At 44.1% G+C, this 18,492-nt stretch overlaps 1 protein-coding gene across 1 annotated transcript; it reads right to left on the bottom strand.

Moving 5' to 3' along the window:
* Positions 1-1,015: 1,015 nt before the first annotated feature.
* On the bottom strand, positions 1,016-9,555 carry CCDC106 (coiled-coil domain containing 106). The gene is made up of 6 exons (XM_060256366.1): positions 9,459-9,555; positions 8,395-8,494; positions 7,361-7,483; positions 5,878-6,054; positions 5,056-5,256; positions 1,016-3,582 (listed from the first exon to the last, which is right to left on the bottom strand). Exons 2-6 carry the CDS (start codon positions 8,456-8,458, stop codon positions 3,170-3,172), a joined length of 978 nt encoding a protein of 325 aa, XP_060112349.1. The 5' UTR covers positions 8,459-8,494; positions 9,459-9,555; the 3' UTR covers positions 1,016-3,169.
* Between the last annotated feature and the right edge of the window lie 8,937 nt (positions 9,556-18,492).

Raw genomic sequence — 18,492 nt, 5'->3', positions numbered from 1 at the left:
CTAGGTCTGTTGCCTGACTGGAGGTCATGTCATCGGCATGGACATTGAAGTCACCCAGGATCAAAAGCCTTGGGTACTCCAATGCCCAGCCTGCTATGGCCTCCATCAGGGACGGTAAGGTGCCAGCTGGTGCGTTAGGCGGTCGGTACACCAGCCAGACCGCCAACCTCTCCCCAACGTCCCACGTCAGACCGGCACATTCAATGCCCTTAATCTCTGGGGCCGGGAGAGCCCGGAAGAAGTAAGCCTCTCATATGAATAGAGGTTGCCAGGTCCAACTCAATATCTGGGAACTTTGGGGGTGGAGCCAGAAGACTTTGGGGTTGGAACCAGTGTTCCCTCTAAGCTAAGTTAGTGAGAGCTAGCACACAGTTTTTTAGCCTTCAGCTCACACATTTTTGTTTTAGCTCAGGAAAATAGCCCCAGAGCAAACCAATGTATGCAATAGCTCACAATTTTAATGCCAGTAGTAGCTCACAAAGTAGGATTTTTGCTCACAAGACTCCACAGCTCAAAGGGAGTATTGGTAGGAACCATGAGTGAGGTTGTGACAAGCACAATTGAACTCCAAAGGGAGTTCTGGCCATCACATATAAAGGAACTGTGCTCCTTTTAAATGCCTTTGCTGGGGGCACCTTCTTTTGGGGCTCATAGAATTGGACCCCCTGGTCCAATCTTTTTTAAACTGGGGGGGGGGGGTTGAGAAGAGGCACCAGATGTTATGCTGAAAATCTGGTGCCTTTACCGCTCCCAAGCCCCAGATCCCCATTGAAAAAATTCTCCATTATACCCTATAGGAACCAGTCTCCATAGGGTATAATGGAGTGCCCAGCAGACATTCAACTCCCCCACCCGCTTTCAAATAACCCTGAAGTAGAGGGAAGGCCTCCAAACCAGGGGATCCGCTGTCCCCGTTTGGGGATTGGCAACCCTAGGTACCAATACTGGCCACAAATAAGTGCTATTTCTGCAATTATATCTAGGAAATAACAATTGTGTAAAAACTGAAACACTATTTGTTTTTTATTGAAAATTCTTTAATTTAAATTCTCTTAATAAAGTTTTTTTAAACATTTTTTTTTTTTTAAACAGGAAGAAAAAAGACTGGGCAAGAAAGTACAGGCACAGTGGAAACAGTTCATTAATTACAATGAATAAAACGGAGGCCTCCCCCCAAGAAACAGGCAACGTACTATCAAAATCCTTGCACACACATACACAACAGCAGCTTGAAGCCACAAAAATATAAGAAAACACACACACACCCTGTCTTGGAGAGCAGAGAGGGCAAAATGAGTGGTAATGGCACAGAAGTGCCAATGAAATAAGAGCCCAGGAGGAGTCTGTATTGGGATAACAGCTAGGGAAGGACAGTGATGCCCATGGACACTTCTCAGGACAACCATGAGATAAAGAAGTGCACTGGGAGCAGGGGAACATCTTTGGGAGACATTAGGAAACTGGAGGCTGCTGAATGTTACAGTTAAGCCTCTCAATCTAAGGAAGAGCTTGAGAAGGTACCAGGAACATCCACTTATAGATAAGACAAAGTGACAAAAAAGGTTTTAAGGGGGTGGTAATCTATATATAGAGTAACATTGTCAGTTTAAAAAAAGTCTTGAAATTATAATCCAAAACCTTTAATCAAATAACAAAAAGTAAAAACTGCATCATAAAACAACAATCTTTGGGTTACATATATACGTACCTTCCTCCTGGTGTATAAGACCTTTACATTTCTATACAGTTACAAGCATTGCTACAACCAGGTACATTTTACAGACTGCATAAAATACAAGTAAACAAAACAAAACCAAACATGTTTTGGCTGAAACTGTATAGAAGTGTAATCTTACTAAAAAAAAAAAGTTTATGGACCACGAGAAGGCATGCATATATGTAACCAAAGATTGCTGTTTTGTGATGCGTGGGTTTTAGTATTTGTTAGTTGATTAAAATTTTTGGATTATAATTTCAGCTTTTTTTCTTTTTGTCACCCTTTTTGGCTAAATTGTCTGTTCTGGATTGATATGTTTTCCCTTTCTCTGTTTTTGTTGGTTTTGGCTATGAGTGACAGATTCAGCAATGAGGACTTCTGAAATTTATTCCACATCTCCTATCTGCTGTCATGGCCTCCAGCATCCAATACGACCCCCACAACAGGCTGCAGAGGAGGGCACAGCAGTCAGGTATGATAGCAGTGGTTGCATCCTCTCAGTCCACTACTAGAATACTAGAAGCAGACAAGCACTGTCTCCAGGGTGAGCCATCTAGCTATCCTAAGCTGCAGCCAAAAAAGTACTATGATGCTCTGGAGCTGTTAAAATAGGCTCATGAATAGGCCACTTCTATGAAAAGTAAGAAGAAAAGAGAAGCCATGTTGGATCAGGCCAATGGCCCATCCAGTCCAACACTCTGCATCACACAGTAGCCAAAAAAACCCCCAAAACCAGGTGCCATCAGGCGGTCCACCAGTGTGGCCAGGACACTAGAAGCCCTCCCACTGTGGCCTCCCCAAGAATACAGAGCATCACTGCCCCAGACAGAGTTCCAACAAGAATGTCCTGCAGGCAGTGGAGGGAATTTCTTTTTTTAAAAAACTGCACACTAGGTGTGGTCTACCCTTTTCAGGCTGTTAATGTGCCACCAGTGGTAGATGTGAGAAGACAATCTAGTAAAAAAAATGTGTGGGCTGGTAATTCCAGAGACCTTCAAGGCTGCAGGTACCATCTCTTCTTTTGTGGGTGAACTTTTATTGTCTCACCTTGCCCTTCTGTAGAGGATGCTATTATGTTGGTTTGCACCATTGCCGCCTTCTGGCTAGCCATTTTGGCAGCTTTCAGACAGGAGTGAGGCGAACAATATTAATCCAGTAGCTGTTAAGAAGCCTTTACTGACTGAAGAACAGGTCAAAATGTGTGGCCAGGGGATGCTCCCTAACGTGCTTGACTTCAGAGGAGAGCATCCTGCTTCCCTTATAGGTGGGCCAACCTTGTCATGAAAGAGCATTTGACATTTTTATTAAACACTTTTGAAAAGTAGGGGAGATGGCTGGTAGGAAATGGATGACAGTCCTGGGGAGAACAAGGCAGTGGCTACATCAATACTTAAATAGGGATACAGGGCTGAGGGGCTGACAAAGCAGGTTCCTGATACTGAGTTGGGAAAATCATCGCTTGTAGCAATCAGCAATGGGTAAAAGTGGCTTGGGAGGCGTGGCGGGCGAGGGCAGCAGGTTGCCAGCAGCAGGGCCAGGGGAGTCTGTTTTCCGTTTGAAGCGGTAAGTGATGGGCAGCAGGAGCTTGCTTTTCTTGAGGGCCTGGACCTTCTTGAGTGTCTCATCATCCAGGGCCATGAAGCAACGTCGGGAATACTCAAGCAGGCGCTCCTTGGAGGAGTCGAATTCTCCCACCTCAGCCAGCTTTTCGGGAGCCACAATGAGTAGCTCAGCAATGGGTGTGGTCAGAGCCACGGTGTTACGGTCCACTCGGTGGTGTTCGAAGGCCCGGCTCATGCTTTGCAGCTTCTGAAAGGTGTACAGGATCTTCTTGTAGCGGCACAGCACCCCATCCACATCTTTGACTGCAGAGTGGGTTTCAGATCCACGTGGCAATGGTGAAGGGGAAAGAAGCCATTTGAGAGCAGAAAGAAAAGAACAAAATAGAGAAGGGTTGAAGAGTGGCAAGAGAAGAGAAGGTGGTAGCACATGATCAACCATGGGTCACGGAAACCAGGATCAGAAGGAAGTCAAAGGTTAGAAAGCAGATAGAAACATGAAGTAAATCAAAGACATAAAGCAGCCCAGGGGGGAGGAGGGAGGGAGGGAGGGGAGAAAGATCGAGAAAGGAAGACCAAGCAAAGCGATATTAACCAAATAAAGCAAGAAAAGAACGCTCAGTAGGCACAAATTGTGGAACAGGAAAACAAGAGGAAGTGCATGGAAGAGAGAAACGAGAGAAAGCAGGAAGGCAGGCACCAAAGGGAACCAATGGAGAAAGGCAAAGCCAAGCATGAGAGATCCCACATAATGAGTAAGGTGAGGTTGTTTGCGACAGGAGATAAATATTTAGAGCAGGGAAACGGGATGGTGGGAGAAATACAGGAACAAGTACAGGGAAAGGGGGGGGGGGGGGAAGAGTTCATGTTATTGTAGCAATTTACTAAGATTTGTTGCATTTGCAATAAGCATTCCTGTTTTTCTTCATTCTTCTGCCCACCTCCCTTTTATTTTCTGATGAGTTAACAAACCTTACATTTTCTTTTCCAATTCTATTATTCTGGTTCCCAGTTCATTATTTATTCCTATGCCCTCCCCCTCTATAACTGATCCTGCAGAAAGTTTGAAGTCTTGCTTGGAACTCCCAGTGCCTTTGCAATCAAACCAATCAAATGCATGCATGCAAACTGAGTCGAGCTTTATATTATATTGGGGGTTATAGACTTTGCCTCCTCATTGGGAAACCTGCTTTAATAGGACAAGCTATATGGGTGTAGAATAAAAGATATGGGACTTGATACCTCTAGCTTCTGCCTACATAAACCTTTATGATTCTGAATTAACAATTTATAATCTCCCTCTCCCCACACCAGCCCTTCTCTAGGGTGGTTCAGAAGATGGTGGCCCATTCCAGAGCCTCTTTGGGGCTGGCCAATGTTCTACAAGAAGCCACCAGTGGGTATTTTTCTCTCTACCTTTTTTTTTTTTTGAGAGAGAGAATTTTTAAGAGGCAACTCTATTTCAAACCGCTTTCTATTAATTTTTATTCCAAGGAGTCATTTTGGTTTATATTGTCTTGCTGATTTTTATTGTTTTGATTAAATGCTTCATGCAATTTGTAAGGGATGTTACCAGCTGATACTTTTGGGGGAGAAAAGGAGGCATTATGATTTGTGCATCTCGTAGGCCACCTGGAGCTCACGTTAACTCAGTCAATAAACACAGAGTAAAAAGTCTCCACCTAAGAGGGTGATCACTCATAACCCCATTTGCTGAGAAGGCTGAACCGCAAGGGCCCACAAATCATCTCCCTACTCTATTTCTCCCTTCTAACTCACCCCTTTGCCTCTCGCGGACTTTGGGCTTGATGAAGCGCCGTCGGTTTGCCCCTCCTTTCTGTTTCTTATGCTCTGAAGAGCCCCCCTCTTCTGGGCTGGCACTCAGCCAAGAACCCACACTGTCATCATCTGTCACATCCCCATTCCGACTCTCAGAAACCTCAAACCGACGAGGGAGCTGTTTGTTGCGGAAGTGGTCATCTAAGTGTGGGCGAGAGAACAGGACATGTCACATGGCTGGAGAGACGAGAGGCCCTGCCTGCACAGTCTGCCCAGCTCCTTTTCTGAAGATCAGAGAATTCAAGACACACGTTCCTTTGCTTTAATATATTAAAGCCCTGCTAGTTCAGGCTCATCCCAACATCCCAGTCCCCCCCTCCACTTCGATCTGTTCAAACTTCGCTGCCCTCCCTGACCTGGATAGCCCAGGCTAGCCCAATCCCATCAGATGTTGGAAGCTAAACAGAGTCCGTCTTGGCTAGTATTTGGAAGGGCACCCTCCATGGAATACCAGGGTCATGGCACAGAGTCAGGCAATGGCAAACCACCTCTGAAATGTCTCTTGCCTTCAAAACAGGTCTAGCTCACCACTAGCTAGTTAGTGGTGCATAATGCTGAAAGAGCTAGAATTTCTGGCTGCCAAACAATCTTAGGATCTCCTGGCTATACTACACACAATACTGTATGATGATGATAATTTGCTGCCTTCCCTGCAGAAGCAAGGCATCCTGTTCCCTTGCCTCTCACCATCACTTCCTTAAAGCTTTTTGGTTCAAATCCAGATCAGTACAACCCACTCAGCTTCCAGAGCCCTCCCATTACCAGCATCCAGGCGGGCAGAGGAGATGAACTTGTCCAACTGGCAGCGAAGGAAGTCCCGTTCTTCCTCCAGGTCCTCGATACGCTTCTGCAACCAGGAGTTCCTCTCCAGGGCCATGTGCAGCTGTGTCCTCATGCTGGTCACCAGAGTCAGTGAGGGAGGGGGCATCTCAGGTGCCTCTGAGATTCAACAGGAGAGTAAAAAAACCCCCACCCATTGTATAACAGCAGAAACTGTTTCCTTTCACACACACCGCTTCTTCTCAAACACCCACAGGAACCGATCTCAAGCTGCCCCATGGAGGCCCATGGAGGTCTGACTCCTGCCTGCACAAATCATCTTCTTTTCCTGTAAAGGCAAGAGCTGGTCTGGTGTAGTGGTTAGGGTGTCAGAATAGGATCTGGGTGATGCCAGTTCAAATCCCCAGTCCGCCATGGAAGCTCGATGGGGCCAGACACTCTCTCAGTGTAAACTACCTTACAAGGTTGTTATTGTGAGGAAAAAATTCAGAGGGGATAATGTTGTTATAAGCATTTTGAAGTCCCCATTGGGAGAAAAGCAGAGGATTTATAAATAAACTTCGCACTTTTCACAGGAGATAATCACTGGGGGGGGGGGCTTTTCCTGGTCATTCTCTAGCTAAGGCACCTCCCATGTGGTCAGATTTAGATTTCCTCTCATTATTTATACCAGTAGCTTTTAACTGGACCTCCCTCTCAAAAAAGAAACCCCCCAACACTGAAGATTGTAATAGGGGAGGGGGGGAAATAGGGAGCCAGTATAACCAGCCTCCATCTTCTGATTCCTTTTTTCTCCACTCCCCTTCCCAAGAAATCACCCAGCCACATTATGTAGAAATGCTACAGCAGGGGTGGCCAAACTTGCTTAATACAAGAGCCACACAGCATAAATGTCAGATGTTTGAGAGCCACAAGACATGAATGTCAGGTGTTTGAGAGTGGAAGGGAGGGAGGGAAGGAGGAAAGGAGGGCAGAGAGTCTTCAAGAGCCACACAATATGTGTGAAAGAGCCATATGTGGCTCCTGAGCCACAGTTTGGCCACCCCTGTGCTACAGCATCTTCAAACAGATAAAATGCCCTCTATTCAGTCCCTTCTGATGACATGCAGAAATGTATTGTATTTATTCTATTTTTACTCTGCCCCTCTCCAAGGATTTCAGGGCAGCACATTGAGTTCCCTTTAATCCACACAAAAAAACCTATCAAGTAGGCCAGCTGACCTAAGATTATCCAGTGAGATTCAAGTAGAGAGTTGAAGCCAAACTTCCCTAGTTGTAGCCCAACACTGTATAACCACCAGAATCCACAAGCGCCACTTTCTGGAATTGCCAGGATCACAGAAATGACAGCAGGAATGCATTGATTCTAGGGATGGCCATTAAAAAGATACTGAGTTAATACTGGGTCAGCAAAAATGCATGAGTAGCAGCAGGAGGGAGAGTAAAAATGTTGTTTGTTTCTTACCATCAAAGTTCTGTGGAGGGCTCAGACCATAATATAACTGCTGCTGAGTTTGCGTTTGTGACTCCATTTGCTGTGGTTCATCGAGGGGTATGGATAGTTCATAGGTTTCACTGTCTTCTTTCACTGGGGACATCAAAGCAGGGGGGGAGGAAAAGAAAGAACATTATTTTGTCAGAACCAGAATCCACAAAGTCCTAAGATTCAAAGAAATATTGATCAGAAAAGACTGTGGTTTAAAGCTGTAGTGTTGATGAAGATAATATTGGGTGTGTTCAGGGCTTTTTTTGTAGAAAAAGGCCAGCAGGAACTCATTGGTATATTAGGCTACACCCCGACACCAAGCCAGGTGGAACTGCATTCCTGCTCAAAAAAAAAAAGCCCTGGGTGTGTTAAAATAATGACAAACAATCCTGCCCTTTCCCAGCTTTCAGTCATATAGCAATGTTTCAGGATGCCTTAATGACGACATATCTGCCATTCTGTGAAAGAAAAATCACATGTATCACTTTCCTCACAATGTTCTATTTTGCAGCTATGACAGTGCAAAAACAAACATGCTGCATACAGTTTTTTAAAAAATGAAACAAGGCATCACTGGTCTGGAGTGAGATTTAGTGTATTATACACACAGAGCTTCGTATGTGTTTGTGTGACCACACAGCATCAAATGGGATTTCAGAAGTGGAATTCCACTTGAACTGGTATTTCAAGACTTCCTTAGAATCATATTACCAGATCATATGGAAGGGATTCTCTCTGTTTGCTTACTCACACTCCCCCACCCCTTTATGTCATTTGTATTTGCTGAATGTCAAATCTACAATCTGTAGGGATGCATCTGTAGGAGTAACAACAACCTTAATGTTCTATTGCATTGACAACGTGCCGGCATTCTGCAGGAGTGCCTCTGGGATTTGTAGTCCTAGGAATTCTCCACAATACCATTTGAAATGCTGGGTAAGACATCTGATTAGGATGATAGCAGATCACCCCCCCATGTAAGCCACCTGTGAGTCAACTAACACATTACCAACCTTGCTTTCCACGCCGTCCTCTACCTATGCTTGACCGCTGGTGATGATGGTTAGTCTCACTCATTGTCCTCCCTCCACGAGGGGGACGGACACTGCCAGCCTGAAGAGGAGAGGAGAAAGGGCAGCTGGATCTTACAGCTGGGTAGTTGGATCTTACAGCCACCTCTCCTAGCTTCCCTTACTTGTTCTTCAATACCCACTGGCAAGGTTTGCCTAGCTGGTGAATTCTAAGCCAGCCAGCATTTCCTTAAGAATTCCCAGTTGCCTTTTTAAAATTCTGTGGTCCATTCCCTGAACACCAAGCAAGTGATTTCTGCGGCTGTTGATCCCCTTCTATTAAGAACAGTACACATTTGGAAAAACCCACATGGTACAGTCTTTCACAGAACCATGGGAGTGCAATTTTTTTAATACTCTCCTCCACCCCACATAACAACTGCATATGCAGGTTTCACAGTTTCTTCTGTATGGAGAAGTAGGAGTCATGTCTCTTGGCTCCCAGACCCTGCAACATATTTGACCATGAAGAGAAACGGAGTCATGATGAAGTTACTGTGGGGAGGAAAAGGCACTCCGCTCATGCTCAGAGGTACTTTGCTGCACTGTTGCTACTACTACTATATGTACTCAGGCTGGGCTCTGAGAAAAGATTCTGGGGTTCTGCCCTGGCATACTTATGCTGAATTCTGCAAGTTTTTAGGGAGCTGGAAAATCCTGCTATTTCCTCCTCTTCCTAATTCAGCGGTGGCCAAACTTGCTTAATGTAAGAGTCCCACAGAATAAACACCAGATGTTTGAGAGCCGCAAGACATGAATGGAGGGAGGGAGGAAGGAAGGCAAATAGAGGGGGGGAAGGAGGGAGATGCGGAAAGAAAGCAACTTTAATTTTAAATGCATTCTCCAACTGCTATCTGGCTTGGCAAAGTGATTTAAAGAGAAAAATGCCTTCTTCCAAGCCAGCTAACAGTGGTGAGGGCTTCAAGAGCCCCACAATATGTGTGAAAGAGCCACATGTGGCTCCCGAGCTTCGGTTTGACCACCTCTGATCTAATGAGGATATTTACCTGAGCCAGGATGGCTGTCAGAACTGCAGCCTCCACACAGCTACCTGCAAATAACTCCAGACACCTGAGCAAAGGTAAGAAGTAGAAAATCAGTAGGTTAGGGCACTCAGGGGAGCATATTAAAAAAAAAGATAATCAGAGATACCAAAGCAGATCAGAAATTGCAGGCACAAGACAATCTCTTTGGTATTTTCTAGATACCCTCCAAGAGCAGGGAGGGTGAAGAAGGATCCTCCAAATTAGATACAGATGTGGGATACTTCTGCTCACGGCAGTCCTGCAGAGGTACCCAACAATTACCCTCTGCTTAAGGAATGCTTATTGTACAATCCTAAAGCCTTCATTGACTTCAATGGGCTTAGAACTTCGCTGAAGAGTACCCTGGAAATCCAGGAAAGCATCAGGGATTCCGGCTCATTTGCAGTTGAATGTATGAATCAATCCTGTTGAAAAGCACAGCATTTGAGGAATCCAGATTTGGCCATTTGACAAATTTTTAAGAAGAAGACAATAACAATTAGCCAAATTATTTTTTAAAACTCCAGGATTAACAATATATGAAAAAGCTAACAATTTTTATAAATTTGTTATCGTAGCACAGTAAAATTAACTTTTAGTTCTTTTTAAAAATGAAAAAAAAATTAGCAAATGAATAACTATTTCAGGTAAGGCTTCAAAAGGTGAACAATTCACTAAACAGTACTTCCCTTTGGTTTGTAGCCAAAAGCATCCATTTCCTTTTTTTTTTAAAGTAAAATTAAACCAGTGGTAAAGCAAAGTAACAGCAGCTCTTTTTTTAAAAAGCCAGATTTTGAAGGCACTTGTGCTTAGTAGGAAGCAGCAGAATAATCATGAACACAGTTGATAGCACACTGACTAAATGATTTAAAGCAGCCGTCCCCAGACTTTGGCACCAGGGATCGGTTTCGTGGAAGACAATTTTTCCATGGACTGGGGGGGGGGGGGGGCGGGGGATGATTTCGGGATGATACAATAGTGCACTTAATTTTGGTGTGGTGGATAAGTGTGTCTGGGAGAACTGGGTTTTATTTCTCCTCCACTTGCAGCTGCTGGAATGGCGTTGGGTCAGCCATGGCTCTCGCAGAGTTGTCCTTGAAAGGGCAGCTTCTGGGGAGAGCTCTCTCAGCCCCACCCACCTCACAGAGTGTCTGTTGTTGGAGAGGAAGATAAAAGAGATTGTGAGCCACTCTGAGATTCGGAGTGGAGGGTATGATATAAATCCAATGTCGTCATATTATTATTACTACTATGGTTTAATGGTTTTAGATGTATTTAAATGGTTTATGAATATGTGTGTTTGATGTGTTGGTATGTTTGTGGAAGAGCACCTCATTTCGTTGCTCTCTTTTTGTTGAGAACAATGACAATAAATTCATCTATCTATCTATCTATCTATCTATCTATCTATCTATCTATCTATCTATCTATCTATCTATCTATCTATCTATCTATCTATCTACTACATTGTAATATATAATGAAATAACTATACAACTCATGGCCCAATTGCTAACAGGCCACTGACCAGTACTGGTCCACGGCCCGGGGGTTGGGGACCTCTAATTTAAAGGAAAATAACTCTGTTTAGAATTGATTCAGTAGGGCAGCCGTGTTGGTCTGAAGCAATAGAACAAAGTTGAAGTCCAGTAGCATCTTTAAGACCAACAAAGTTTTCTTCTTCAAGATGTGCTAAAATTGCGTGCTAAAACTGTTGGTCTGAAGCAGCTGAACAATGTGTCCAGTCCTTTAAACCCAACAAAGTAGTATTCTGAGTATACACTTTCATGGGCATGCACATTTCTTCAGATACAATGGAATGGAAATTCCCAGTCCATACATATAGGTAGAGGGTGAGCAGTAAATTAGCATATAGCATAATGAAGATGTTTAACCAATTCAAGGATCAAACAGGAATAACAAGCTTAGTTTATATGGTTACCATCAACGTTCCCTCTAATCTGCAGAGTCTTGTGAGCAAAAATTCTGCTTTGTGAGCTACTGGGATTAAAGTTGTGAGTTGCTACTGGATAAATTATTGTGCAAATGGCAAAGAAAGATTTCAGAATTTGTATGGGCCGGGAAAAAACCAAGAATTAAAATGAAAGTTTTAACAGATGCTAAAGAAAGAGGAGGATTTCAACTACCAGATTTAAGATTATATCATGAAGCAGTTTGTCTAGTGTGGATAAAAGATTGGGTGACGCTGTTGAATAAAAAACTTTTAACGTTGAAAGGTCATGGAAATAAATTTGGTTGGCACGCTTATATGTACTATGGAAAGAAAAAGTCGGATGTTATTTTTTTCTCACCATTATATAAGAAATAATCTACTAAATGTTTGGATGAAGTATAAGAAATATGGCGATGAGAGAAAACCACTATGGATAGTGCCAGCAGAAGTAATAAGAATAACAGCTGAGACAGGAGAGGAAAAAGGGATGTCACATAATCAATGACTAAAAATACAAAGCAGTAAAATAGAATTGAAAACTGCTGAAGAGTTGAATAATAAGTATGATTGGTTTCAAATGCAACAAATAAAAAGTTTGGTGGAAAGCGATGTTAAAATTGAAGGAATAAGATGAGAACAAACAGAAATGGAAAAAGTTCTGCTTGGAGATAATGAAAAATTAATTTCAAAAATCTATAAGTTACTTTTAAAATGGTCTACGGAAGATGAAGTAGTGAAATCTCAAATGATTAAGTGAGCAATTAATGTAAATAAAGAAATACAGATGTACACATGGGAATATTTGTGGAAGAACTCTATGAAACTCTCAACATGTCAGAGTATTAAAGAAAACTGTTTTAAGATGATGTACAGATGGTATATGACTCCTAAAAAGTTGGCAAAGATGAACAATAAGATGCCAGATAGATGTTGGAAATGTAAAAAACATGAAGGTTATTCCTACCATATGTGGTGGACTTGTGAAAGAGCGAAAAAGTACTGGCAGATGATTCAACAAGAGACTTCTAAGATCTTGGGATACAAATTTAACACAGACTTTTCTGTTGAGATTACAAATGGAAAAATTTCCAAAAGAAGATAGAACTTTAATTTGGTACTTTCTCTCAGCTGCTAGGACATTGTATGCGCAGTTGTGGAAGCAAGAAAAAATACCAGAGAAATGGGATTGGATTGTAAAAGTTATGACATGGAGTGAAATGGACAAGTTAACAAGAACCTTAAGAGACTATGATTTAGAAGTATTTAAGATGGAGTGGAAAAAGTTCAGAAGATACATAGAAAAAGAGTGGAAAATAAAAGGACATTGGACAATTTTTGATAATGACTAAGTACAAGAGGGAGGAGGATATTAATTGTGGTTCTTATTAATTAAGGGTACCTTTAATATTAAGATTTTAAGTATATAACACCGGTGGGGGTCAAGTAACGGGGGGAGGGGTGGGTAGAAAGTAATATATGGGATAGATTTTTAAAAAGTAATTATTAATGAAGTATGAAATTGAAATTTATTATCATATGTCACTAATAAAATCAATTATTGTGCTCTGGGACCATTTTTCCTGAGTTAAGACAAAAATGTGTGAGCTGGAAGCTAAAAATCTGTGAGCTAGCTCATGCCAATTCAGCTTAGAGGAAAGACTGGTTACCATTTGTTTGGGTTTAGTTCAGGGGGGAAAACATAGTGAAGAAGATAAATATATCAAAACTGGAGATTGATGGGCAGATGTATCCTTAATTGTGGGATGCTGAGAGTAATTAACTGAGACCCTGCCATAATGCTCCATCGTCTCCTCTCAAGCACAGAGGTGACTTTTCAGCACCTTCTTCTTTAGAGTGGATCAAATGGCTGTGTAGAGTTATCTCTCCTGTCCCCAGACCAGAGAAATACATTCCAAATTGCATTATATTTTACTATTAATCACATTAGAAGAATAGATTAGAACAGTAGATTGTAAATAAGAAATAAAATAAAGAGGACATATGGTTCTTCTGTTGAGAATACAGACATAAGGGCTGAATGATGTTAAGCTTATGTAGTAAGATAAGAAACCAATATCCCTATTAAGTCCTGGGAATTACATTGTTCTGAGTGTTGTAATAACCTTCAACTCAGCAATTTCTCTTTCTAGTCTGTTCCTGAAGCTCCTTTGCAGTTAAACAGCTCATCTGAGAACACCCACAGAATGTCCTGGAAGGTTGAAGTATTCTCCTACACGTTTCTCAGGCTTGTGATTCCTGATGTCAGATTTGTGTCCATTTATCCTTTGGCACAGTGTTTGATTTGTTTGCCCTATGCAGAGAACCAAAGGGCATTGTTGGCATTTAATGGCATATACAACGTTAGAAGATGAGAATGTGAATAAGTGTAAGATAGTGTAGTTGATGTTGTTAGGTCCTGTGACTGTGCTGTCTGGGTGTATGTGGCAAACAAACCCAAACCCCTGGGAGGTTCCAACCACCAAGGGAACAAATCACAATTTACAAATCCTCTGAAAACTGAATGGAGCCAAAAAGGGCTAAACAAATGTTAACTAAGGGTCACTGACTCCATTTCCATTCTAATATTTTTTGAGAGAATTCTTTTACCGTGCAAAAAAAAAAAAATCACATGCTTGCATTTTAGATTCTAACAGCCTGGTTTACTCAGATGTCACAACCTTTAGGGTGGGAGGAGAGAACATGTCTTTAAAAGCTGGGGAAACATCTATTTTAGGACTTTGAAACAAAAAGAAAATGTAAAATTATACGGGATTGGAAACCAGATTTTCCTGCACAGCAGCTATGCCTGAAAAGATAATAACTCTTGCGGGGGCGACAATGGAGGGACAATGTCTCTGAACTCATTAAACCAAACAATTTTGCTAAATGCTGGATTTCTCTACTACCCTTGCAGTATCCTTTCACACCTCTACTGCGAACAAATATATTTGTTTTTTCTCTTTGTACACCACATGCCAGTCAAGGTTCCAAAGATCAGAAACGGCCAGACTCCTTCCTCTCTTTTCCTCTGCCTCTGCACCTCTCCCAGTCTACCAAAGCCTATTAATAATGGTCCATCTATCACTGTATCCAACCTACATCATCTTCACACAATTAAATCATTTATTAACACACCCATTTCCTTTTTCAGATCCCACATACTACTATTCTCTCCTGAAAGATATTTCATACCAGAAAATTACAGGAAGGTGAAAGAGAGACAAACTTTAGTCTTCATCATTAGGGAAGGTCCTTGCTATCCTAGTATCCCAACCAATTTCCAAATATTGCCAGGAAAACCACTGTGCCTATCACAAATAGCAGTCCCCACATAGGATCAAATTCTGCCTCAGTGGCTCATTCTCCACCTCCCACATAGTCCTCCCTGCACCTTCACCAACCATCCTTGTTATTGGTCTGCTCATTGGAAAACTAAAATAATCCCAGTTGCCTGACCTTTCCAAAACTTAAACTCTGACACTCATGCCAATCTCAAATCTAGGGCTTTTCTCAAATCAAGGTCTGCAGCTCAGCCACTCTCCAAGTACCGTCTTCAATCCCTAGAGAATGCCCTTCAGCCTTATGAATCTTTCATTACTGGACCCTGTTCCTGTCCTCTTTCTTTCCATCTTGCCTTCAAGGAGGGTTCATACTCTTTGGTCCATCCATTGTTGTATCCCATCTCTGTCCCCCTGGCTCCCACCCTTAGTTGTCCTTCAGCCACCTGTGGTGCATCCATTCCTAGAGTCTCTTAAACAGCTCTCCAAAGCCATTCATCATTAAAGACAAGACACTCTTTCCCCACTTTGTGAGAGGAGGATAATACTAGGCTACTTTACAGATGTTTTGCAAAGCTGTGCAAGTCAGGGGTCTGCATCTTTTTACAACTGAACAGCCAAACCTCCCTAATCTCGTTGAGCAGGCCATTCCATAAGAAGTGGCACACACACAAGGTCCCACAACAACTATGTGCAGGATCACCCTGCATGATTGCTTTGATGCACTGGAACAACTATGTGCATGGTGCATGTTTGGATTCTTGTCAGCTGCTTGCCTCTCGCATTTCCATTTCTGAAAGGCAGTTATGAGAAGTCCTTTTGCCCCATAACCATACTTGTCTACCATTCTCTTCACATACTAGTCATTCTAACATCCCACCTATCTTTCCATATGCCTTTAAAATTTCATTTCCCCCCTCTTTTTTTAAGAGTCATATTTGTTTCCATACTATTGGGCTCTGGAGTCGCAGATCCCTGGTGTATGTGATTACAAAAATAAGAGCATGTGAAAGGCTTTTGAGTGCTCTGTAGTTAAATATTCCTTTTGCCCCCTATGTCTGTAATCACTGTAATTATTATAGCTCCACCTAAAATTCTGCAAATGCTGTCAAATAATCAGCTGCGTGGGACCCTCTTGCCACTTGTGCTCAGCTAGTATCATTTGGTCAAGAAGGGGCGAAGGAACATTTCAGCAACCTGCCTTTCAGGCATCTCAGAACACAACAAAGCCCAGATACAGCCTCCCAGATTTAAATCACACTGTCATTATTAGGCAGAGGTCTCCAAATGCTCCCATTTCCTAGCTACCGTGCCCTCCTCTAACTTCAGCCTGTCCATCTAAAGCTCAAAAATGGAAAGCATCTTAACCAACCCCCTCAACCTGTGCCAACCAAAACTGGGCAAGAAGAGGGGAGTCAGGGCTGGCCCAACTGGACAAGAAGCAGCACAGAGGCAAGAGACTAGTACTGGTGAAGCAGAGCTAGGTACCCCTATCCCTTGTGATCCTGCAAGGGGCTTAAGGGCACCCCTGTGAGATCCGGAGGACGTCAAAGTAACTGGGGTTGCACCTAGCAGGAGAAGCGCTCCCCCTCTCCAAACCTCACACATGGCTTTTCTGTCTAGCCAAGGCTTACTGGTCCATCAACACACCACCTGCTTGCTTCTATGCACAGCCATCGCTGATATCCCACTTGCCACACACCGGACAACTAGTCCATTTGGGCAACAACTCCACCCCACTCCCTCCATCATTCCCTTTTAGGCTGACCTACAGCCCTTCCCAGCTCCCCCCTCCCCTATTCAAAAGGGCCACATCAAAGCCCTCCTTGCCCTCTCCCTCCTCGCCCTCTCCCTCCTCGGCTTTCCTACTCCAACCAGCCTTCTCCCACGCCGACTCCCTACTCCAGCCCGCTTTGATGACGCCAAATTAGGGAGTGAAGATCTGTCGCGCGCCCCCCTCCCCAATAGGGCCTTTGGCAAATAAAAATAAAATAAGAGTCCGTCGTCCCCACTCCAAAATGGCCCCGGCTGCTCCCCTGTGAAGAGCGATTCGTCCCTCGGCCCCTCGGGTTAGCGACGCGCGCCCCTGGACTTTGGAGTCGCCAAAGGACCTCCCGTGCGCCTCGGACGGTGCGCCCCCAGGGCTGGGAAAGCGGGAGCTTTCTGGGCTGCTCTCAAGGGAAGCGGCACCTCTCCTCGTGAAGGAGGCAGCGGCAGGCAAGGAAGGGCCGACGGGGTCGCGAAGGAAGGCGGAGCGCCCGGCTCCCGCCCGGCTCCCGCCAGACCATCCCTCTTACCTGGTCCTGCCAAGCGCCCCAGCCAGCGAGCGAAGGAGCCCAGAACGGAACGTCTGTGAAGTGCTGGGGGGAAAGGCGGGACGGCAGAGGGAGGAGGAGCCAGGCAGCTTTAAGGTGGGGAGGGAGGACGGCTGAGCTTGGGCACGTCGGTGGTTGGAGGCAAAAGCCACGGCCTAATTCACACGTGCCTGTTCATCCGCGCAACAGCGAATGTTTGTTTTACGTGTGTGAACGGTGATCGCATATCTGGAACCCGTGAGCACCTCACCTTCCGATGAACCAAGTGATAAAAGTGCCCATGTGAAACAGCCCTGAATGGAAAATTTACTGAGATCGAATAACCACCCGATTGTCTCCAAAGATCTCTCTCTCTCGGCTTGGCTTCGCGAACGAAGATTTAAGAAGGGTGCAATAGTCCACGTTTGCTGCAGGCTCGCTGGTGGCTGACAAGACCAATGTGGGACAGGCAGGTCCGGCCACAGCGGCTGCAGGGAAAAGTCTGATTTAGGGTTGGTCCTGTAGCAGTGCGATTCTTCCTCAATCTCCTTTTGTCCTCAAGACCAGCTATGCGTGTGTTCTCAAAGGAAGAGACAGCCTGGTGGATGGTGTGCCTCCATGCTTTGCGATCTGAGGCTAGGTCAGACCACTGGTGATGGTTGATGCAACAGGTGCTAAGGGATTTCTTCAAGGAGTCCTTGTACCTCTTCTTTGGTGCCCCTCTATTTCGATGGCCGGTGGAGAGTTCGCCATACAGGGCAATCTTGGGAAGGCGGTGGTTTTCCATCCTAGAAATATGCCCTGCCCAGCGCACCTCCACTGATTAGTCCGGTCAAACTGTTCTGCGTATCCAAAGGCCTAATTTCACACACACATCCCTCTCCCCTCACCCCCTAAACGGGTTTCCCGTATGTCAGATAATGCTCAGCCCTGAAGACATTTTGTTTGTCAAGTCCTGAGCCCATGGATGAGAGCATTTATTGTTTGTTTTAGGAATACCAGGGCCATAATGCAGAGGCAAGCAATGGCAAACTACTTCCGAACGTCTCGTCCTGAAAACCCCACAAGGGGTCGCCATAAGTCAGCTGCAACTTTACTTGATTGCAACCACAACGAACACAACAAATATGCCCTGGCCCCCAAGGAAGTCCAGGATCTCAACAGAGGCAAACCACGTCTGAACATCTCTTGCCCTGAAAACCCTGCAGGGTCGCCATAAGTCTGTTGTGACCTCATAGCAACCTCCTCCCCTCAACAAACCAAACTTCCCTAGCAATCAGCAATAGACACTGAAACATTTACAACTGTATATCTATTTCTATATAGACACTGCTTTATACAGAAAATGAAAGTTAATAGGGCTCAGGATTTCTTGAAAGTTATGTCATCTGTCCCTGAACACAGTCCTTAAATCTGGTCTAGATCTAAGCACTGGTGAACTCACCCCCCCCCCTTCCAGCTCTTCTATGCCCAACACACTAAAATCCAATC

This window comes from Heteronotia binoei, chromosome 15 (genome assembly GCF_032191835.1).
Source record: "Heteronotia binoei isolate CCM8104 ecotype False Entrance Well chromosome 15, APGP_CSIRO_Hbin_v1, whole genome shotgun sequence".
NCBI classification, from domain to species: Eukaryota; Metazoa; Chordata; class Lepidosauria; order Squamata; family Gekkonidae; genus Heteronotia; species Heteronotia binoei.
The sequence above is the reverse complement of the archived record's forward strand: the minus strand, read 5'-3'. Positions and strand labels throughout refer to the sequence as shown.

Excerpts from the sequence above, each read along its gene's own strand:
- CCDC106 (XM_060256366.1), bottom strand. The coding sequence starts at position 8,458 with ATGAGTGAGACTAACCATCATCACCAGCGGTCAAGCATAGGTAGAGGA. Across the intron at positions 6,055-7,360 it reads CCCTCCACAGAACTTTGATG|AGGCACCTGAGATGCCCCCT; the intron begins GTAAGAAACAAA and ends GTTGAATCTCAG. Across the intron at positions 3,583-5,055 it reads AGTCCGCGAGAGGCAAAGGG|TCAAAGATGTGGATGGGGTG; the intron begins GTGAGTTAGAAG and ends CCCACTCTGCAG.